At 47.1% G+C, this 23316-nt stretch overlaps 1 protein-coding gene across 1 annotated transcript; it reads right to left on the bottom strand.

Moving 5' to 3' along the window:
- Positions 1-7914: 7914 nt before the first annotated feature.
- On the bottom strand, positions 7915-11136 carry LOC133904758 (uncharacterized). Its single transcript, XM_062346289.1, has 5 exons — positions 10754-11136; positions 9560-9680; positions 9382-9470; positions 9218-9302; positions 7915-9114 (listed from the first exon to the last, which is right to left on the bottom strand). The coding sequence occupies exons 1-5, from the start codon at positions 11134-11136 to the stop codon at positions 9046-9048; spliced, it is 747 nt and encodes a 248-aa protein (XP_062202273.1). The 3' UTR covers positions 7915-9045.
- Between the last annotated feature and the right edge of the window lie 12180 nt (positions 11137-23316).

The following is a 23316-nucleotide window of genomic DNA, read 5'->3' on the forward strand; positions in this document are numbered from 1 at the left end:
TCGTGGAATGGCGCCAGGTGACGGATGGCTGGCCGGGCCTCGGAACTCAGGGACCCCCTGTTCTTGATACACCGACAAATACCCACCACTCATATGCAATTCTCTCAGCTCAAAGCAGTGGATTATGCTATTAAAAATACTGGAGAAGGTGGGGAGGACACTTGGATTGCTTTTCTCAAAGGAATGTCTAAGAATATTAAAATCACCCTCAAGGACCATAGGTTGTTGCACATGGGAGTAGAAAGCTGCAAGTTCAGAAAGGAATTGGTGTTTCAGCTCATCTTGAGCAGCACCATAAACATTGATCAAAGTCCATGTCTGGTCAAATTGTTTCACCTTGATATCCATTTGAAACAAATAGCTACCTTTTTGGCATTAATAACAGCAAAAATATCGATGTTAATGCCACTGAGCAGACTACCTAATTTACCACGGAAGGAATCCATTCACAGTGGAATTTAGAAGATGGGTCAATTTTCCTAAAAGCATTTGGGGCAAAACTAGATGTGATTGTTTCTTGAAGGCAAAGAAAATCCAGATGGTGGCTGGATATAAGATCTCTTAAGCATGAACTCATGCCTTTTTTGTTAACACCTCTATAGTTCTAGAAACAACTAATCATAAGTATCTTTGAGGTTTTCTCATAGCCTCCCTCACATGCCTTTGTAAAATGGGAGGATTTTCTTGTGTAGGCCTTGAACTCAAAGACCTTTTAAAAGCTTTAGAAGATGCAATTTTAACAACTTATTTCCTTATAGATTTTTTTAGAACTGGGGATATGAACAGAATCAAGATAAAAATAGGTAGGTCTAAGTCTTCAATCCAACATAGAAGTTTAGGGGGACTATTTTGCTCATTATTGTTCTCAGATTCAATAGAAGGACCAACAACAAATTTGAACTTATCAGTTAAAGCACATCTTGCATCCTCAAGATTTTTAATGAGGTTAATAGTTTCATAATTAGAAGACTCAAGCAAAGCCCCCATATGGGAAGCTTTAATAGTAGTATCATCAGAATTAAGCATAGATATAAAAGAATCATCATAAGGTGGAATAGAATCAGTTAAAGTTGGAGAAATACCTTCCAGGTTTCTTTTCCTGGTTTGCTTGACATCCGCTTTAGAGATATTTTGCCCCATCAGGTGAGCAACTCTGGAACTAGGGTAGGCCTTAAAGAAGGATGTGGTGACATCTGGGGCAACTATTTCTCCACTAATTTATCTTTGTCTTCCTCAATACTTGTAGAACTCTTAGTCAACTCCACTAATTTATCTTTGTCTTCCTCACATGGATTTGAGGCCCACGCGGGAGAGGGAGTGGCATTATGTCACCAGTGACGTCCTCCCTTGGCAGTGACGCACTGGATGAGGATGACATTTCAACGGGCGACGTCTCTCCGATCAAGGACCCTTCGCCGCTGCCACCACTAGTATTCAGCCCCTTAGCCCTGGTTTCATCCACAGCCCTTGAGGTCCTAGCCCTGAGAACAACTCTCGCGGTCCCAGCGCTGACTTCGGCCATCAAGGACCCGATCCCGACTGCGACCACCATGGACTCGACCCCGACTTTGGCACCCGGAGCGCCTGCCCTGACTCTGGTAAGTTTAAGCATTCAGTTGAATCCTTTGTAGTCATTGTAATTGACTCTGAGCACGTCTAGGTGCTAGCGTAAGGTCATGGAAAGGCGATCGTTGGTGTGGGGACATCGGTCGATGCAACCTTGGCTGCGCAAGAGGCGAGGATAGGAGGAGCCAACCTCGAGAAGGCATCCAAGAGGCTGGCCTCCATCCTAGTATCGGTGAGACCCTCGCTATCTAGGAAGTGGCCTAGGTACGTGTTGTTGCTATGGATGTCTTTCCTATGTTAACAAGAGCACAATTTTTAGATCCTTTTCTCACAGGTTGCTCAGACCACCACTTTCATTCCCCAAGTCCTAGGCTCCTCAGATTCTTGATGCCACATCCTCCGAGGGCGGTGGGAGAAAGTTTGGCAAGCCCCCAACATCGACTGATGAGAGCTAGGAGTGGAGCTCACGCTACCCCGAGCTGCTCCGAACCTCATGCACGTGCTACCTAGGGATTTGACCTGGAGGGAAATCATCCTAGGTCCGAGCGATCGCAACCCGAACACCATCTTCACCTCCTTCACGATGAGTGTTTTCCTACAAAATAGCCATTGAGTCGACAGAATAACAGATACTGACCAGAGATCCTATAGCTGTACATGACATGACTGAAAAAGTTCCACGAAAAAGCTCAACAGGCTACCGTCCGAGTAGCCGAACTTGAGAAGAAGGCCACCGAGATGCGCCACCAACCTTCCTGGGAAGTTGCCGAGAAGGAGAAGACGTGTGTGGAACTGGAGGTCCGGTTCAAAGGTAAGCCCTCCGCCAACGTAGGCATGTGATCCCTTTGCCTTCTTGTGTTGATCATGGTATCCTACAGAGCTTTCCGAGATCCATGATGCCTTAACCAAGAGGGAGCCCAGATGTTTGTCGTGCGGTAATAGCTTGCTGCCACCCTTGATGTCTTCTAGGAAGCACTCGCCGAAGTCAGGATTCAGGTGGAGCCTGTGGGAGACACTGATGCCACCAGCCACCTGGGCGACCAAGCTTGCTGAGGCTTATGGGGGCTTCAAGGGAAGTTGGCTGAGCACATCTTGAGCCAAACCTGGTGAGGCACAGAGGAAGCGGTTACCCAGGTGCTGGTCGTACTGAAGGCGCACTACCAGAACATCGACATTGATGTTCTCCAGGAGGACTTCCCGGGGTAGATGGATGAGGAGGCAGCGTAGAAGGTGGAGGAGATGCTCGGGCCGATCAAGTCTTTTGTGGACACGATGGACTTCAAACTTGGGTCATTGCCTTAAATTTCATCTTGTAGTCTGTAATAAAGAACTCGATAGCTTGTTAGATTTTTAGGAATTTTTTCTTAAATGATTTGCATTCGCTAAGGGTACACAATGCTGGATGAGTTTGATAGCATATCGTGATATTCTTACTTATTTCTTCCTTCAATTAGTTCAGGACGCGCTAGTCACAAGTCGGAGCGCTTATTATGGTCAGCTCTAGTCCACTTGAATGGAAGGCGTCATAACCCCCGATCACTCGTGGAACACGGTAAGGAACCTTTTCGCAACCCCAAAGTCGCAATATAACAATCATTCCCTTCTCATTAGAATCGGCTTTTAGAATGCACACAATATGTTGTTTTCTGTTTTCAATACTAAATACTTTTTAAGCCCCACAGTCTGCTTAGAAAGGTTTTCTGGGTAGGCAGTCTAAAAAAAGTAATAAAGTGAAGAGAGCTCATATTGGCTTTAGGTCATAGAAAAAGCTTTTCTCCGCCCCGAGTGCGCGCATGGGATGAGGTTCCTGAGAAGCAACTAATCCTGTTGTCGGGAATTAGAATGCGTGAGAAGACAACGCAAAAAAATAATTCAAGCGACTTTCTAGGAAATATGTTCTTTATTATTACTAATGTGCTCTTAGTACTTACACTTGGGACTTACAGAGCTAATTGATGACCCACAAGCTATTGTAGACCTAATATCTTAAACCTAAATGACACAAACTAGATTAAGCCAATAAGTAGAGATCCCGAACTTGTTGGGGAACCAGATCCCCGGGTTATTGGGTTTGCTCATCAAGGCGATGTGGTTGTGGTCATGATGTAGGCTTCTCGTTCACCTTGATCCTTGAACTCTTGGGTTCCTTACCGGGTCGGTGTTGAGACGCCATATCGAGACTTCGCTTGTCATAGCGGAGACCTGCCTTAGGGCAACTCTGGATGGTAATGACCCCTTTGGATCCCGAGATATTCACACGTTGGTAAGCATAGTGTGCGGAAGCCATGAACTTGGCCAAAGTTGATTGTCCCAAGATGGCGTTGAAAGCCATCTTGAAGTCGACCACATAGAACATAATTTTTTCCGTCTGGAAGTTGACATGCTTTCCGAAGGTAATGTGGAGCGATATCTGGCCGATGGGAGTGGCCAAGGATCCGGGTACTATACCGTGGAAGGCTTTCGCAACCGGCTTGATGGCAGATCAGGAGATCTTAGATCTGCACCGCTTCGAGTGCGCCCGCAAAGATGATGTTGAGGGAGATCCCTCCATCGATAAGCACAAGGAAACCTTGTAGTTGTTGATCATAGGCTCGATCACTATAGGGAAGCAGCCTAGCCGTATGAAGTTTTCTAGGCAATCATCCTAGCCAAAGGAAATCTTGACATTTGGCCACTTAATCATCTGGCAACCCTTGAGGATGACAACTAATACTTCTCGGGCCACCGTCTTGTACTACTGTTTGGACTCGTAGGATACAAAACCACCGAACATGTGGTCATCAGTCCTCTTGTCCGGCTGAAAAGACATCTGGTCTGAGTCATCCTCACTACTGCTGGAGCTAGAGTCCCAGCTTTGGGCCACGACCTGGGTCTTCTTTCCCTTGGCCGCTTTCTCGATCTTTGATTTGACTATCTTCTTCGAGAGGCAGCACTCATGAAGGCTATGGTTGTCGATCTGGTAAATATCACACCAAGGCTTTACCATCGCATTCACCAGTACCTGGCATGTAGCTCTTGCCCCGGGACGAACCAGAGTGCTTGTCGGGAATGGTGTCGGGCAGATTTGCAAAAACTTCATTAGCCTTGATTTTCTTACCCTTACCTCCCTTGGAGTTCTTCCTGTGCTTGCTCTTGGCCACGTCATTATTGAGTTCGGGCTAGGGGTGTTTGATACCCTGGGCCTTCTCCTTGATGAAGAGGAGCACCCCTTCGACCTTGGTGGCCATATCAGCGATCTTTATGAGTTCCTTAACAATCTCAGGCTCCTTCCTGGTGACATCTTCAATGCATCGTCGGCTCCTAACCCCCTGAGTGAACATTTGGATGGCATCATAGTCGCTGATCTTGGGGATGATGTTTTGGGTGTTGCTGAAGTGGTGCAGGAACTCGTGTTCTTCTCCTTTTGCTTGCAACGGCAGAGGTCGTTTCTTGTGTTAGGGTGAATGTACGTATCCTGAACGTTAGCTCAGAATGCATCACAAAGCTGCTCCCACGAGTAGATTGTTTTTGGTGATAGGTTGGTCAGCCAGGTTCTGGCTGCCCCTTCAAGGGTTGTAGAGAGGCAATTTGCCATTACCTTCTCGTCTCCACCGGCCACTTGGATAGTCGTGATATAGATTTGGAGGAACTCAAGTGGATTCATGCTCCCATTGTACTTCTCGATCAACCCGGGGCGGAACCGTGTCGGCCAGTTCACATTCTGAAGATATGGAGATGGCCTAGCATTCGTTGATGGCACCTTGCTTGGTCTGGGCTGCCTCGGGTGTTTTATCAACGGGGGTCGAAAATCTACCATGGCTTGAGTGGTGACGGGGCATCCTCCGATTAGATCATCGAGCCCCAGTCGATGCCTCATTGGGGTCTTCGAGCTCCTCCACTGGTTGATAACTTTGCGCAGGTCGTTGATCGGATGATCTCTAACCAGCGAGGTCCCACGGCAGTTAGTTGCTCGGTTGTCTCCCCGGGCCATCTTGTTCCAGGGATTACGCCTCTTTGAATATGATCCATCATGAGAAGGGGTGGTGCGAGACTTCCCCCGATTAGAGCTATTCTCATTGACAGTTAGATAGGAGTTCTCGGCCTAGTTGATAGCCTCCTTCACCATGCCGGTCAACGAGTTGAACCAATACTTACCAGCGGGGGTCGTAAGATCTGCAATCGGAGGGAGCATGAGAGCCTCTTGCAGAAGGAGGAGCCTCTTGCAGAAGGAGGAGCCTCTGCGCTATTGAAGATCTATAGCGTCGAGCCCCCTGCTGATGGTCAATAGACGACAAACCCTATTCCCTGTTAGGGTTTTGGATCTGGGAAGGCGTGGTTAGCGGAAGTTGATCGTCGCCTGGCAATGGAGTAGCAGGGATCTACGTGTTTGTAGGATCGTCATCATGATTACCTAGACCATCATCCCCGTCTCCAATGGCGAGGACTTCTTGAGAGTAATCTCCACTAGAGGAGTCTAGATCCATCATGGATTTACCATCGGATTGCTCCGGATAGATATATCGACAATCCATGTTGTCCGAAGCTGCGGGAGAGGATCCCGACTTATCTTGGCAACCGAGTGGCTTGAACTCGATGCCATAGTCATTGGCGCATTGATCCATGAAGCGACTTACCTCATCGCTAGAATTATCACTAGATAGCTCTTCGTCGAGGTCCACTCAATCAATTGCTGGCTTGTTGGTTGAAGGGGTGAAATTGACGTAGAATTCCTCGTTGGAGAAGCCTGTCCTCCGTGCAGGCTTGGGCGGAGTTGACTGTATGTCGTCTAAGATGTTTTAACGTCTATTGTCATGATCCCCACAGACAGCACCAGCTGTTGATGATCGGTGAACTGCTGATCTTACAAACTTGCAAAAAAGATAAAGATGCTTCGAGTAGACGAATCAAAGAACACATATGGGGATTTTTATATAGGTTCAGACCTCCTTTAGAATAATAAAGATGTGGCTCGAGATAAACTTCCTTGTTTGCAAGATATTCTAGGTCTCTGCAGGCGGTTTACATACGTTCAGGAATTCCCTTTCTGAAAATAAAGATATGCCTCGAGAATGATGAAAAACCCTAAGGTATCCGGATATAAGTAGTTCTATACCACCTATCGTCGCAAATCATATATTCATATTATTAGATTCTGAAATCTTGCATATATTCGTAAAACAAAGTGAGAACTTAACAAAGTAGCAGCTTACTTGCATTAACTTGAAAATGTAAACAAAGGAATTACGCTTCATCAACAAATATTCCCTTGAGAAGCAAGCTTGAAATAATTCCATCTTGCTGACACCATATTTTGCAGATGTTAGCTACAAGATGGCTGCTTTTCTTGGCAAAGGGGGCTCGTAGATCAGTTTGTAATCCAGTGCCGACGTGGAATGACTGAAAAGCCTCTGCAAATTCTATAGGTGAGACATACTGGTATGATGCATCTTTCACACAGTACTGCAGCTGATCTCTTTTCGAAGTCACCTATTATTATTATGAAATTTGAGGATAACATAAACATTTTCTACACAAGTAACCTGGTGATGAAAATACTGAATGTATTTCTTCAGACATACTTCATGTAAAAAAACAGCAACACTTTCCTGTCTGGACATTTGAACCCCATTCATTTAAAGAACTCCTGAATATGTATCCTGGGTCCCTGATATACAATCTTCCCATCTGATAGTAAAATGATGTCATCAAAGAGCTCGTAAGTCTCTGGGGCAGGCTGCAGCAATGAGATGAGTGCTGTGCCTCTCTGGGGCAGGCTGCAGCAATGAGATGAGTGCTGTGCCTCTCTGGGTCAGGCTGCAGCAATGAGATGAGTGCTGTGCTTTCAAGAATATGAACAAACTGTTGAAGAGATTTGACAATTTGGAATGTGGTGGAACAGTCCGATCCTGTTGATATCTCATCCATGAAAAGGACCTTAGTAGGCCCAACAAGCATCTCCCCTGTATGCAATCATGCTTCATTAGCTGGAATTTGGAGATGAGCAGATGGTTGCATTAACATGAATAAAGAGTATCACTAGACTTGTGGAGTGTTTTATCTTACTGCTGTACACCAAGAGCTGTAAGCTTGTGAGTTTCTGTATAACAATATGAACCTAAGACCTGTTATTCCCGTTCTGCAGCGTTCATGTATTAAGGTGCAATAGGCATGTTTTCTTATAGTTTACCTTAGTGGATCGATTCTGAGAAATCTAATAGAGTATGCTTTCCCTGTTATGCTAGAAATGCGTTTAACTTTTACCTGTAGTTACACGCTTCTTTTGCCCTCCGGAGATTACTCGCGTCATAGCATCACCAACTAGGATGTCTGAACACATTTCAAGCCCTAAAGTCTGCAAGAAATGAAGAGATAGGTTTGTAACTACTTCTCTTCGTGATGTACTAGATTACATTTTGTCCTTTAATAGAAAAATGGTAAAAAGAGAGATATATGGATGAAAATGATCGAATCAGTCTGTAGACCTTCAGAATGTGATCAGTAACAATGTCAGCATAACCTTTCGGTGATGATGCTTGTCAAAAGGAAATTAAATGAATTATATAAGCTTCTAAAATCCTAGAGCTTAAACAAAGTGAAGCGTGTAGTGACCGAGAATTCCTCGTGTAATAATAATAATTCGGGTTATGGATACTTTTTGTACAGTGATATATTCATATGGGACAAATTAATTAATCATTTTACCAGTATACATGAAAGATAATAGAAAGGTATCAATATTGAATTTATTGCCAACCCATTAGCGAGTTGATGTGGCCATGTACTATTACATGTGTTTTTGACGTTCCATATCCATCTATCTAGAAAAGGAAAAGAAATGAAAGAGCACACGGATATGGTGATAGGGAAGTGTTTTAGATGGCCATGCTTTTGCTGTTCAGCGAGGCAAGAAACCGACCGGGGGTGGTTGAGGTTAAGATAATCGGCAACATCGTGGATGATGCTCTGTGGACTTGTGATGTCTTCACATGCTCACCATTGTGCAATTCATTCATCTGCCGATTCGTTTATCATGATTATAACTTTGTTGCTAATTCAGATAACACTGCAATTCATGACAGTGTAAGCATGCCTTTTGTTATGACAATCACTTGTGATTGTCTCATGATTTATTCCACGCTAATTTTGCTCTGGATTCTTTTTGCTCGGTTCAGGATTTTATAGTATCTAATACTTGTTTTTGTGGGTTTTGCACTTTTTTTGTCTATCTCGACTGGTTATTTTTACTGGCATGATGAATACACTGTAAATAAGAGGATGCTGAATAACTATCAGATATAATTTGATATTGCATTATTTTGTAGTTTTCCGGTGCATGCATTCATCCTTGCCTTCATGAAAAGATAAATATCGGGATAAGGCTTTGTGTTTGCAGATTTTTTTCCCTTGCAACAAGCTCTGATAACAAACCTGTCGATGAGAAGCATGGTTAATAGTAATAACCCAGCAGTTTATGTGCAAGCATGATATAGCAATTGCCAGCTACCTTGGCATCGAGCAGAGAATGACAGTGTCTCTCGAGCGGTCATTCAAGGTAACGATCCCTGACATCTGTTTACTGTCTCTCATTAGTTCCTGAGCTTGACATTACTAGAGCAAGTCGCCCTCATAGATATATTCATGGAATTTACTTATCGAAGATAAGGTTTATTACCTTCAGTGCTGAATCAAGCTGTCCTACAAAAGCCAATAATAAGGAAGTCCTGCCAGAGCCTGGGGGTCCTAATAGTAATGTCAACCTGCAGGTGAGAGCTGCTCATAGCAACTGCTTAGTCATGTGATTCAGATGGGATTATTTAGATATTAAATTAAGAGTACCTGGAAGGCTTGATGATCCCACTAATTTCATGTAGTACCGAAATCTTAGCCTTATTGGTTGGAATGATGCAAAAAAGGTTCAACGCCTCCTGTTCCATTTGTCGCATAAACATGAACAACTTTTACATCATACTACTCGCAGATTCTGAACTGCAATATTCATTATAGATTTGGGTACCTCCGTCTTATTCATAAAGAAATTGGCCGCTGTAGGAATTCCTCTCTTCCCTACATATGCTTCTGCATCTATGCTTAAGTTCTCAAACCGAACTTCAACTGTTGGGTTCTCAATTCCGGCACTGCAATGAAAGCATAATTACAATAGAACTTGCACACAGACCTTCTATTTTCAGTAATCCTGGAATCCTCAGAGTTACTGCATATGAATTGGTTTGGGAGATTCATTGCTTGATTGAAAATTCAAACATGGAAATTTGTAACTTTTTGTTTTGACTAATATTTATATTTTTCTTTCAGACATACATCTGTAATCTTTAAACTTTGGAACCAAAAAACTGTCATCATCCTATTGCACGCGGGGTAGATGTATGGTCCAGTTGTAAAGCAACTTTTACAAGTGATCATGAGAAGTTGTCTGACAAGTCGTGTGAGCAAAAGAATTCAGTGATCACTTTTGCAATTATTAAGAAATATATAGCACGTGCAGAGGATATTTTAACAAAATCGGGAGAAAACACCGTTCTTTTTGCAAGCAGTCTGATCACATTCTGACTTGCTCCTGTGAGGCTGAGAGGATTGCCAGTTTTCAGTTTGCAACTTGTGCAAAATTGCAAACTATATTTAAATTTTGTGTACATCAGCCTATACTGCTAAGAGTGTAATTCCCTGTCCTGTTCCATAGAAGTCTACATGTACTTACAAGACAAAATGGCATGATGTTACTGCATTTTTCAATTGTAATGTATTCCCGCCTGTACTTAGAAAGTTGGATATTTGCCGGTTGTCTGGCAAAGTTAGTTTGCCGATTATATTTCTTCATCACGAGATTAGGTGATCTGTTGGTAAATTTTAATATATGCACAGCAAAATGAAGATAATGTGGCAGATTCTTAAATGCTTAAAACATCTATTCGGCATATGCAAAATCTTTTGAAAAATTATATATAGCTCGCCAGCTTGGTGCCAGTGCGGCAAGATTTTCTTTAATTATAAATATAAATTTTAAAGCTACATCTGTTTGGCCAAAGAAGGGAGTATTATATTAAAAAAAGGACGCAACTAAAGAATGCACGTGCATGCTATACTCATATAGCATGAACACATCTTTTCTGGTAAAAAAATGTTTGAACAAACTTTCTCTTTTCTATTTTTAGTCATGTCTTATATTGCGCGAGTGTGATGCAAACAACACCTGTTTTTTCCATGTTCAGCTCTCCCCGTGTTCACCAAAGTGTCTGTCGGTGTAAAGAATAGTGGGGTCCCCCCGCAGGTGGACTCACACCGGTAAAATATCAGCAGGTGCTGTATGCCATGTTTGTCCGGAACCGTGGTCACCCCGCGCGACCAATCAGCGACCACACGACTAGCCAACGACCACGCAATCAGGCTCTCCGACCAAGCTCCGTGACCAATCACCAGGTCGCGGGAGTAAACCCCACAACCAGTCTCCTCTGGTCGCAGGGCAGGTATGTGTCTAAACGGTCTAATCACAGTAAATATTTTTTCACTCAAGTATTTCCTTTCGCTAGGTCCTCTTTCTAGTCGACCGAGGTGTGGTTGGCGTAGAGCTGCCATGTCCCGTCCCGTAGCATTAAACGCTACGGGACGGCCTGTCATGTATGTTAGGAGGTTTTTTGCAGGTGCGCAGGTGGTGCGTGTGGACGGGACAGGGCAATCCAGACGACCGGGATGACGCAGGTGGTGGAACGATGGGACAGGTTCTGTAGCGCCGTAGAGCAAGTGAGATACGTTTGCTCTTAGTAATAATGGGCCTAGGTGGGAAGCTCTAGTTAGGCCTAGGTCTATGTCTTGACTCACGTGTAGAACCTCTCTCCCTCTGATATATAAAGGGAGGAGTACCAGGCTTGTAAGAAGAGGCCGAGAAGAAGGCTGGACAAGAATATCATAGACCACAAGAAAAGAATACACATGATGTAAGGCTATTACCCTAAGGGGGGCCTGAACTTGGATAGTTCTTGGTGTTCTTGAGTTTCACATACACAAACAGATTCAGTAGGCACTCCTCGAACAAAGATCACGCACCCGTCGTTCGATACACCCCAGAATCACTGTCAGGGATTTTTACCCTCGACATTTGGCGCATCGGGTAGAGGGGGCGCGTTTCCAAGTTCAGGATCCGAGTTGTTGTAAGGTGTTCTTCGTTGGGTACGACCCAGATGGAGCTGATATGTCCCAAACTCAGGACATTGGATCAGGATCCGAAAGCTTTGGGAGGAGACGGGAGGCAGCAGAGGCATCCATGCTCCCGACGCCAAGGAAAGCTCATGGACCGCAAGCTCTGGGGGAACAGGCTTCTTCGGTGGCAGCCCCACCCGGAAGAGTGCTCACCGTGCCGGGACTGCCACCCCCAGCCCCGTGACGCGAACCGAAACCATCGGGTAGGTATGATTCGATTTGGCAAAAGAGTATCGGGGAACTAATCGTGTGTGTCGTTTCTCTGAGCAGGTTCAACCCAAGGACGAACAGAAGGGTCTACACCTCAAACTTTTGGTATGAGTAACGACCACTCCCCGTCGGGTACTAGTAAGGAAGGCAGCTTACCAGAATCTTAGAAAGGTAACCATCTCCTTTCCCGATGCTGACCACCCTTTGATCAGAAGGAGGAATCCTTATCCTACCTTGCAAGATTTCAAAGAGCCACGGACGCGGTATTGGTCTCTAAGCGAGGCATGCTTTCCCGCGACCAGGAAGGAGCAAGCACAGGACCATGCATCGTCAGGTACATGGTTCAATTCTGTTTTTTTCCAGTTATTAAATGTGAAGCGGAGCATGAGGGCCTCTTGACTGGAACACGAGCATCACCTACGCGAGGGAAATACGCCTACTAGCGATGAGGGACTCGCTACTAGGTATAACCCTATCGCCGAGGGGTTTTCAATACTCAGACTAGACGATGGCGACATACCTCTCTGAAGTGAGAAAGCTAGAGCAACGCTCCGTCGGCCGGGAAGTCACACACATCCCTCGCAAGGATTTCTTCCCTGGCCGATGGGCTAGTCCGTCTAGCCTCTTCTTGCGAACTTGTCCCGGTCAGAGTTTTTGAGAAAAAGACTCACACGACTACCCACTGCAGTCTCAGGCCGACGTGGAAGGGATGCTTGGCTTGGAAACAGAACACCAGAGGCAACACCTTTGGAGGCAACGCCTCCCTTGGTGTCGTCGACTTCGGGTGGCCATCATGTGGTCGCCCTGTTTGATTCGGGTACGACCTGGATGGCTCAAATCTCGGACTACCTTCAGAATCAAGCAACCCCTGATGGCGATGTGTCAGCAGAAAAGGTCACGTGGGCTAACCGCGAGAATCCTCCTTGGTAGAGGAACGCCTCTACCACAAAGGGAGCAACTCTACCACAAAGGGAGCAACGATCCTTTACTGAAATACATCGCTCAGGACAGGGGGAGCACAGTGCTCCCTAACATCCTCGGAGGTAGACGTGGAGGCCGAATCACCCACCGCCCACCAGGATGCTCACGAGCAGGTGAAAAGGTGCGGGTCATGCCAGCACCACGACTGGAACACCAACCTACCATCCCGGGCACTACAAACCATACCACTCTCTTGGCTTTTTGCTGTCTGGGGGCTGGACATCATGGGACCATTCCCTAAAGCCTCAGGCAGTCCTAACCTCAGGCACGCCCGTGACCACCACGCGCGAAACTGGTCGCAGGTCACTGGCGACCTCCAGTTTCCTGGCCTCACGCGGTCGGGTTTACCGGGGTGGTTGGCCACCGATCATACAGCTCATGGAGCGCCAGCTCTGTGTATGAGGCTGCTCGGAGACGAGCCTATTTGTCTATTTTGCAGGACCTTCAGGACGAGCGTGGACATGACTTGTAAGTTTTTCCATATCCAAGTAATCGAACTCTCTATGTTGTAGGACTCCACAGAAAACACATGGTCTCCCGCCAAATTCCAAGATTTGTTTAGCCCGCTAGCTCGTGTTGATGGGATGAGATCCAAAGCTAACCCGCTAGCACGATGACAGGGTAAAGGCTTCCGAGGGTTAAGGACCACAAGGCCGGAAGTCCTAAATCGTGTCGAGCGCTGGTCGCCACCGAAAGGCTCGTCGTGCTAAGGGTCTCCCTCAGCACCAGGAATGTTTCTTGCGAGCGGCTTGATGCGATCCTCCCTAAGCGATACAGGCACACCGAAGGCTATTCATCATCCAAACATGAAAAAGACCCATATAAAGGCCAATGCTCGTCATTACAAAGCCCGGGGGCTGGTTCCAGACAAACCTAGGACATTCCTCCTAGGACCCAAAAATACCTCTAAGAGGGTCAAACCGGACAGTCCAAAGACAAGAACGAACGACATACAAAAATGAATCAGCCCAGACGCTGAGTTCCTCCGCGGTCATTCGAGTACCCTCAAAACCGGTGCTGACAGCCGGTAAGAGGTCCAGGTCGAGGAAGTGGTCGTGCAGGCTAGGGCCAGGTAGGCGTCGGAGACTCTGACCTCAAAAGGATGGTCTCTGACGGTCTCGCGAATCCTCTGCTCGAGGCCACCTGCCTCCTCGTAGGCCGCCAAAAACCACTCAATATGACCGGTCATGGTGTTCCCAGGGGTCGGACGTACCTGGACACCGGCGGACCGAAGCAACGAGTCAAAAGGGGTAAAAGCTCGGCTGAGTTGGTTATAGAATGCCACTCGCCACTCGTTGCTCTCCTTGGTCAGTCGCTCGAGTTCTTTTTGCACCGCATGTAGATCTTCCCGGCAGCGGCGAAGGCGGTCGAAGAACTCATCTCTCTGCTGAGCGCTTTCCCTAGTCACCTGTTCCAGGTCCCTCTGCGCCTCGAGTAATTCCTCCCGGCAGGCTAGTCAAAAAATAGAGCGAAAGCAACACCAGTGTTAGCCGGTCGAATCCTAAATGTGTAACCTAGGACCATCACATGATGCAGGTGGTCGGTGCAATGCACCTTGAAGGTTGCTCGATGTACTCGCCCGCTCAGCCACAGACCCCCGCCCACATCTAGCCGCAGCCTCCAAGAAATCTTGGTTGGAAGGGTGGTCGATGGATATGGTCGGGGATTCGATGAGGGCTGGAGGGCTAATCAGTGTAGGAGGGGGATCAGTTCGGGCGGAAGGCTCGGACACTCCGGGAACTCTATGACCACAACGACACAAACTTGTCAGGAAACAAAGGCGTGAGGGCTCTATTAAAAAAAGTTACATAACAAAGGTTACAATTGAGTTTTTTTACTCCTCGGCGGCCTCTACCCAAAAGATGGACGTCACGTAGTCCACCGCCCCTTGCAATCCCGCTGAAGTCTCTCCTCGGCTTTGGGTCCGACAACCACGGCCCCTTCCTGGACCATGTCCAGGTTGAAGTTGGGGTCACAACTGCGGTAGCACCGGAAGATATACTCCGTGGTCACCCTCACCGCATGCGAGATGTCTTCCAAGCCCCTCAATGCCAGGGTGGCTGGGAGGTCAGAGAAGTGCTCTGCAAGGACCCGGATGGCGTAGGTCCAGGCTCGGGTGGTGTGGTCATCTTTCGGCTCAATCACCCCAGCCCGAGGCTACCCAGGGGATCCTCCAGCGCTCCGAAGGCTTCCCGATGGATGCTGAGGGTAGTGCGTTCATCCTCCTTGAGCTGAGAGCGCTCGGCGACCAGCGCGGCCTTCTCTTGGGAGAGCTCACTACACCTGTGCTGCAGCTCAGCCAGCTGCTTCTCAAGTTCGGCGCATTTGCTGGTCGCCGTCTCCTTCTCTTCGACCAGCTGGCGGACGGCAGCCGGGAAACGGTCGACCCATGAGAGCAAGTCAGGAGTCGAAACGGACTCCTCGATCGAGCCCGTGGGGCCTGGAGCCGTCGTCAGTGCTCCGAGGGTCAAGGCCAAAGCCGGTAGAGGGCTGGGGTATCTAGTCGGGGCACCGTTGGGGGGGGGGTGTCACGGTGGTCGCCGAGGGCCTACGACAAATGAGCAAAGTTGTGAAATCAAGAAGAAAAGAGCAATTAAAAGTATCTACACCTGCCCAGAAAAGCTTATCTCAGTGACGGAGGACGAAGCACCAGCTTGGCCCTCACGAAACCGCCAGATCGGCTGGTCAGAGAGGACAACCCCGTGAGTGGGTCGCCAACGCTTGGGATCCTGCGGGGACATTTTGACGCTTCCACATCCGATGATCCTCCCGCCGCCCTCTTCCCGCGCCGTGCGGACGCTAGGTCCACGACGGCGGGGTCGGACCACGCTTAGCCAGGGTGGGTCTGGTCATGGGGCACTGGGTCGGTCCCGGACTAGCCGCAAGACACCTGGTCGGTCCTGGTCTGGTCGCGGGATACCGGGTCGGTCCTGGTCTGGTCGCGGGATACCAGGTCGGTCCTGGTCTGATCGCTGGATGCTGGGTCGGTCCTGGACTGGTCACAGGGCGCCTGGTCGACCTCCTGCTGACCGGCATCACTCACGGGGTCGTCACCCTCGACCACCACCTGACCCTGCGGAGGTTGGCTGTCTCCCATCCCAGTTGGGTGCGAAGCGCAACCAAGATAGGGGACGTCCGGGGCGGGGGCAGACACTTCCTGATCGATCTCCCAAAGGGCCTCATCGATTATTGGCCTCAGGGCATCGACCTCGAGAAGATGCTGAAGATTGTTCATAAAATAAAACTCTGACCAAGGAAAAAACTTGGAATAGGAAATTATGGGAAAATACTAAACATACCAGCCTAATCCGGGCCCTCTCCGCTGGAGGAAGCTCACATAGAGGGACACACGGAGGGCCTCCTTTCCTGGTGACTGCTACCATCAGCGATTTGACCCTCAGGTCGATGACCTCGTCGGGAAGATCTAAAAACAATGATAGTAAAACACCACCTGATCAAGCCTCTTGAGGCAAGGGGACGGCTGTAATATTACCAGCGGAGCTCTCCCGGGTATCATCATCGCTTCCGGTGTACAGGTAGGCCGGGCGCGCCCTTCGCCGTAAGGGGTACAGCCGGCGCTTGATGAAGTCGCAGATGACATCCGACCCTGACAAACTGGCTTTCCCTAGCACCCTGAACCGGACGGCAACGGATAGTAGCTCGGCGATCGGCATGGGAGAGCTTACCCAACTCTCTGCAAGGCGCACCAGCGCTTCGGGCACGCAAAGGTTGTCGAGGGAGTTGTCGGTCGTGAGGTGGAACCACTCCTCCCTCCAGCCCGACCACGACGATTTTAGGTTCATCTCCAAGTAGGAGCTTGCGATACCGTCTCGGAGACGGAAACTGCAGCTCCCAATGGCCGGCCCTAGCTGCAGCTGGGCTACATAGAAAAATCTGAAGAGATCGAGACATGACTCGACCCCAATGAAGTTCTCGCACATGTGAGCGAAGACGCTCAGCATGATGATGGAGTTGGGGTTCAGATGAAGATGGCAGATGTCATAGAAGGAAATGATGATGCAGAAGAACTCAGAGAAGGAGGGGATGAGACCTGCCAAGAAAAACGAAGCAAAGATTACAATCTCCCCCTGGAGGGGAGCGGGAACTTCTCCCCCAGGGTGGTACCCGGAGGACAGGCGACACGGAAGCAGTCGATTCTCGTACAGCTGCTTCAGCTTCGCGGCTGTGCATTTGGACTTGGGGAAGTCAGCCTCTATTCCAGTGTGCGGCGCCATGGGGATGCAGTGGTGGTTGTTTGAAAGACTCTGGTGGGGACTGGAGGCGAAGGTCTCTAGCGCGAAGGCTCGGATGGCAGAGAGATTTCTAGGACCGTCTGTCCTCCCATTTATAGGATCGACTCGGTTCCGCCGCCCCGGCTCCCAAGGATCCATCTGGGGAACCAAAATTCCCTCGAAATCTAGCGTCCATTAAGGTTTCTCTCTCCCACAATTCTCTCCCTTGCGCACGCTTCCCTATTTTCTCTCTTCCACTATCCTTTTTCTACGGACAATTAACCTCCTCTCGGGATGCGGTTTTCTGGGCTAACCACGAAAGTGGACCGTATCGCTGACCACTCCCTGGGTGAACTCATGTTCACATAGGGCCCAAGTGGTTCGACTGGGTCCAACCAAGACCATTTGACAAACTGCTCAGTCTATTGCATCCGCGAAGGAGCTTGGGGGCTACTGTCGGTGCAAAGAATAGTGGGGTCCCCTCGCAGGTGGACCCACACTGGTAAAATATCAGCAGGTGTTGTATGCAATGTTTGTTCAAAACCGTGGTCACCCCACGCGACCAGTCAGCAACCGCGCGACTAGCCAGCGACCATGCAACCAGGCTCTCCGACCAAGCTCCGTGACCAATCACCAGGTCGCGGGAGAAAACCCCGTGACTAGTCTCCTCTGGTCGCAGGGCAAGTATGTGTCTAAACAGTCTAATCACAGTACATAGTTTTTCACTCGAGTATTTATTTCTAGTCGACCGAGGCATGGTCAACGCAGAGCTGCCATGTCCCGTCCTATAGCATTAAACTCTACGGGACGGCCTGACAGGCATGTTAGGAGGTTTTTTGCAGGTACGTAGGCGGCGCGTGGGGATGGGACAGGGCAGTCCAGACGACTGGGATGACGCAGGCGGTGAAGCGATGGGACAGGCTCTGTAGCACCGTAGAGCAAGTGGGATATGTCTGCCCTTAGTAATAATGGGCCTAGGTGGGAAGCTCTAGCTAGGTCTAGGTCTATGTCTTGACTCACGTGTAAATCTCTCTCCCTCTGATATATAAAGGGTCGTACCAGGCTTGTAAGAAGAGGACGAGAAGAAGGCTAGGCAAGAACATCATCTGTAACCAACTTAGACCACAAGAAAAGAATACACAGGATATAGGGCTATTACCCTAAGGGGGGCCTGAACCTTGATAATTCTCGGTGTTCTTAAGTTGCACATACACAAATAGATTCAATAGGCACTCCCCGAACAAAGATTACGCATCCGTCGCTCGATACACCTTGGAATCACTGTTAAGGATTTTTACCCTCGACAGTGTCTAAAAGCAATGTTGTTAACAATTGCAAGAAGTCACAAATGATTCAAAAGCAATTTTAGAAACTGTGTAAAATCAAAATCAAATCAATCTACTACATGTTTCCAAGCAAAAAATCAAAGCAATTTGTATGCTTCCCTAAGATTCAGAGAGCAAATTGCTTCAATTTACAAAAACAAATCAGTAAGTCAGAAAAGAGAAAATTTGTTTAATTTTACAAGCAAATTTGTACCAACTCATAAAGCAAGTTAGTTTTATTTACAAGCAAATGGATCCATACAAATTTAGAGGACAAATTTGTTTAAATTTACAAGCAAAAAACCATACTAACTCAGAGAGAAAGTTCATATACAAAGTCAAAAAATAAATTTGTTTCAGTTTACAAGCAAATATATATTAAAAAGAGCAATTTTTCTCCAATTTACAAATGTAAATCCACAAAAAATCAGAAAGCAAATTTATATCATCTTATGAGCAAATCCATACCAAATCCAAGAGCAAATTTGTTTGAACCAAAAAGCAAATCTAACGAGCTCATAGCTAAGGATGAGATCGTTGCTCTAAATGGATGGCTCAGAAGCCCTGAGCAGCGGGGGCATTATTGAAAGGTTGGGAGGAGGTACAGTTACAGGATTGGTGGTTGTAGCCTCTTCTTCCTCCACTTCCTGCAGGCTAGATATGTGACACGAAAGATTAACGTTGACATGCTTGATGGATAGTAGGTTCCCTATAGCAAAAGGCACTTCCTCCACTTCCCTAGATAGCAGGAACCATGTGCACCCAGAGCAAAAAAAAAAAAAAAAAAAAAAGAGCAAGGGATATGTATGAACTCACCTTCCTGGACACAATCCGATCCAAATTCTCCCCACTAAAATGGTTCTCAGATTCAAACTCCAAATGATGTAGCGCGCTGAACTGGATTAACCAAACAAAAAAGGCAAAAAAACCTCCAATTAAACCCCCTGATTCGAGAACACAAAATTCTAATGCAAAGGCAAACCAAATCCCTGATTCATCCAAAAACAAAACCTAACCAACACATGAATCCAATGAGCTCACCTCCATGCACGAACCTCCCCCCTCGCTTCCTCTATGTTGAATAAAAAAACCATGGCAAAAACTCAAAAATCTATGCATGATTTAGGGAAAAAGGGGGACAGATTCGAATGCATAAAGCAGGATGACAAACTCAACTTCCTTTGTGCTCCCTTCCCACCCGGTTCTGATTTCCATTTCCGCCACTGGATCGAACAGCAAAATTAACCCTAGTCAAATCGATTTGGGGGGCAGGAGACGAAAATCGCCTGAGGGAGAGAGACAAACCTAGTGATAGAGAGAAGGGCCACCAAATGAACCAACATGACTCTCGATGGTCTAAACACGCGTGTCCCAAAACCGATCACCTCCCCATGTCATTGCCTTCACCAGAGAACTGTGATGACATGTGGGCCACGAAATAGAAGCATTTGTTGGGTAGAAAAAACACTGGTGAGAAAACTTTACCGAAGAGGAGTGGACAACGCGTCGTACCGTGTGAATGCAACTGGGGGTTAGAGCAACTCAGATCGGCTCTCTATTGCCCTCTCTATCCTATTTTCTAGCAAAAACGGGAGAAAAACAGCTTCAATCGGCTCTCTATCCCCCTCCCTATTTTCGAGGGCTCGCTACTTGCCCTCCCTCGCTGGCCAAATGTAGCGAGCTTATCCTGCTTGCTATCCTATTTTCTACCAGGCATGGAAGTTGATTCCCGCCATCGATTTGCACCCGACTCGTGCGGGGAGGGAGTTCGGGCAGTGCCCGCTTTGAGCTCAAGCGGCGGAGGAGGACAACCACAGGGTTGATCTCGAGTGGCGGCTTGAGTAAGTCAACGACGGGGTTGAGCTCAAGCGTCGTCTTGGAGGAAGGCGGCGATGGGGAAGGCGCGCTTGAGAGTGGTGACGAGGAGGCCCCCTAGGGCGAGCGGTGAAGGGTGGCACACTTGAGGTCCCCACGTTGCCGTCACTTAGAGGGGCCGGCAAGGAGGGAGCTGGGTGAGGGACGCAGCTAGGGCGGCACCGCCACCAGTAGGGAGGGAGATGGGGTAGGGAGGAGGTCGGCTCATTGATGGGGAGGGGGATGGGAGAGCTTGGCGAGCTGTTGTGCTATGGAGTAGAGGGGAAAATGAGAGAGAGAGAGAGAGAGAGAGAGAGAGAGAGAGAGAGAGAGAGAGAGAGAGAGAGAGAGAGAGAGAGAGAGAGAGAGAGAGAGAGAGCACCGTTGGTGCTCTTGCGCAGGTGAGGAGATGAGAGGGAGAGAGAGCACGAGAGGGCTGACAGGTGGATCCACAATGAAATGGTGTATAGGGAAGGGAGCTAAATTTAAGGAATCGATTGGAGTGCGCTGATAAATAGGGAGTAAAATTTAGATAGAAAGCTCTTTATATAGAAAAATAGGGAGCTAAATTTGAGTGATCAGTTGGAGATGCTCTTATAAAAATCGATAAGGCGACATCGGATGCCCAGTGGATGGAGGATTGAGCGTGCATGCTGCACAATGAAAACATGCACACTCGAAAATTAGACATTACTTTAGAAAAACTCTTTCTACTTATAACAGTAGTCACACCATTGTGCTGGTCACTCGTCTAGTTTCATTAAGAAATTAAGATATACAGTTAATTTATCACACGTGGCGAAAGCAAGGGCATCCCATGTAGTTTTGGTGGGTTGGCATAAGCTCAGCATCATCTTCCGACTTTAGACCGGCTTGGTCACGTTGGGAACATGAAATAAACCTATCTGAAAACTTATTTTTCAAAAAATGGGGGAGAAAGTTCTGCGCAAAGAAACGGAGAAAGCACATAATAAAAGATAAAAAAGAAGAAGGAAAAAAAGCAGTGTAGACTAAATTACACCAGGATAGCTGTGGTCCCAAGGAACAGTGGTTCGTGTCAAGTGAATCATGCATATCGGCAAAGTGGATATGATCCAAACTTGCATCCCATATCATGTTTCTGTGGTTTTCTCGGATCATCTCACTGTAATTTGTATCCTGTTTAGCCGTGCATGAACAATGCCAGCTAGTTTCAAAGAAAACGTACAGAAACCTTTGATCCAAAACCCGTCGTCCAATCAAAAGCTTCCCTGTGCACACGTGCAATTTCACGAATTTCTTTGTTTAAAAGGACGCAAATTAAATTTCTAAAATTTCAGAAAGCATAAACACGTACGAGATTGAGACCCTCGCCAGTGGATTTTCTTTGTTTAAAAGGAACCAAAATTCCTCAAGATTTCAGAAGCATAATAGGAGGGTTCCTCTCCTGTGAGATCGATTAATTACCTGTCCATCCTCTGCTTGATCTTTGCCAAGAATGCACCGCTGTCCTCCTCGGGCATCCTCTCGAGCCTCTCCAGCAGGCACCGCCTCTGATCGGTGGCACCCTCCTCCGCCCCGGTCCCGGCCGGCGCCTCCTCCTCAACGCCACCATGAGACCCATGCCTTGGCAAGCATGCGGTTCTTGGCACCACCGCATGAGTCTACATGTAATGCGTCGTCAAGCGTGAGCTAGTGCATTTCAGGTTGCAGTGTCGCTGTCTGCAACACTGCAAGTGAAAGAAGCTTTATAGCAGGCGTGTGAGCGTCCTTGCACGAGGCAAACAGTAAACACGCGCATCCAATGCATGGGCGCCATCTGGCGGTGTGAGGCTTCCACTGGGACCGTCAGAGCCCACAAGTCACACATCTCATATGACAAATTCAGTAATGCTACACATGATATGACTATAGTCTATATAAATATATGACAATACGACACGTCTTATATGACTACACAAATAACAAGCACATTTAATAAGACATGTATTTTGGAAATAATCTCAAAGTGCAAAGGAGCGGTGTTGAACTGTTGATAGCTTAACACTCCAAGGATCATCACAAGCCCGGAGTGCTACTAACCTACCTATGAGTGTGCCAAACAATAAAAAATTTCAGCAACACATCCCTTGTAACTAGAGGTATAACTGACCAATCACCACACAAAGAGAGATAAATATATCATCATACTAGCAAAATTAAACATTCTAGCAAAACGAGAAATAAGCCTCGATCATACATCTATACCACAATAAGATAGATATACATCACAACAACTAAGAGACACAGAGCTGATATTACAACCTAAAAAACAACTAGCGGAGGTGATTTGTGCAAAAGCCATGTTGCTACCCATCTTGTACGCTCGATGTCATCGAAAGTCGCACTTGGAAAGATAGCAATGATGAGATTCAAATATCTCAGCAAGTGAATTACTTTAATAAGCTATTAAGCTATAAATGATTAAACATACATATGTAACAAAGATATTAAGCTAAAAATGTTAACATTATCTAAAATATATAAATAAGCCTGACAATACAACATCCACATGTTATCATCTGCTAGCTAAGACTTCACCTTAGCAGTATCATCCAAAACGATATTAAAGACTTAGCATCATAAGATCGACATCGATGCATTTAAAGTAAAGACATCCAAATGAATGCATATGTATGCACATGACATACTCTTCCTCACCATTATCCCTCCACAAGCATTGTAAGGGTGTGCACCGTACCCCTTCTCGGGTAACATACAATACCGTGTTGGTATGGTCGCGAACAATGCGCAACATTCCAATGCATGAGATGGATATATATGACATGGTTCATGCATAAGTAAAAGCATAACTTTCAAGATAAAATACTTCCATGAGATTGCATACGGATGCGCATGCTATGTTCTTTCTCACTCTTACTCCTTCTATGGTAACATAAGGGTGTGCGCCGTACCCCTTCTTAAATAACATACGACGT

Source organism: Phragmites australis, chromosome 2 (genome assembly GCF_958298935.1).
Source record: "Phragmites australis chromosome 2, lpPhrAust1.1, whole genome shotgun sequence".
Lineage (NCBI taxonomy): Eukaryota > Viridiplantae > Streptophyta > Magnoliopsida > Poales > Poaceae > Phragmites > Phragmites australis.

Bases quoted from the DNA above. Each gene is read 5' to 3' on its own strand.
- LOC133904758 (XM_062346289.1), bottom strand. From the start codon at position 11,136: ATGGCAGCTCTACGCCAACCACACCTCGGTCGACTAGAAAGAGGACCT. The intron at 9,303-9,381 runs GTACTCTTAATT...TCTCACCTGCAG, and splicing joins GGGATCATCAAGCCTTCCAG to GTTGACATTACTATTAGGAC. The intron at 9,115-9,217 runs GTAATAAACCTT...GACAGTAAACAG, and splicing joins AGCTTGATTCAGCACTGAAG to ATGTCAGGGATCGTTACCTT.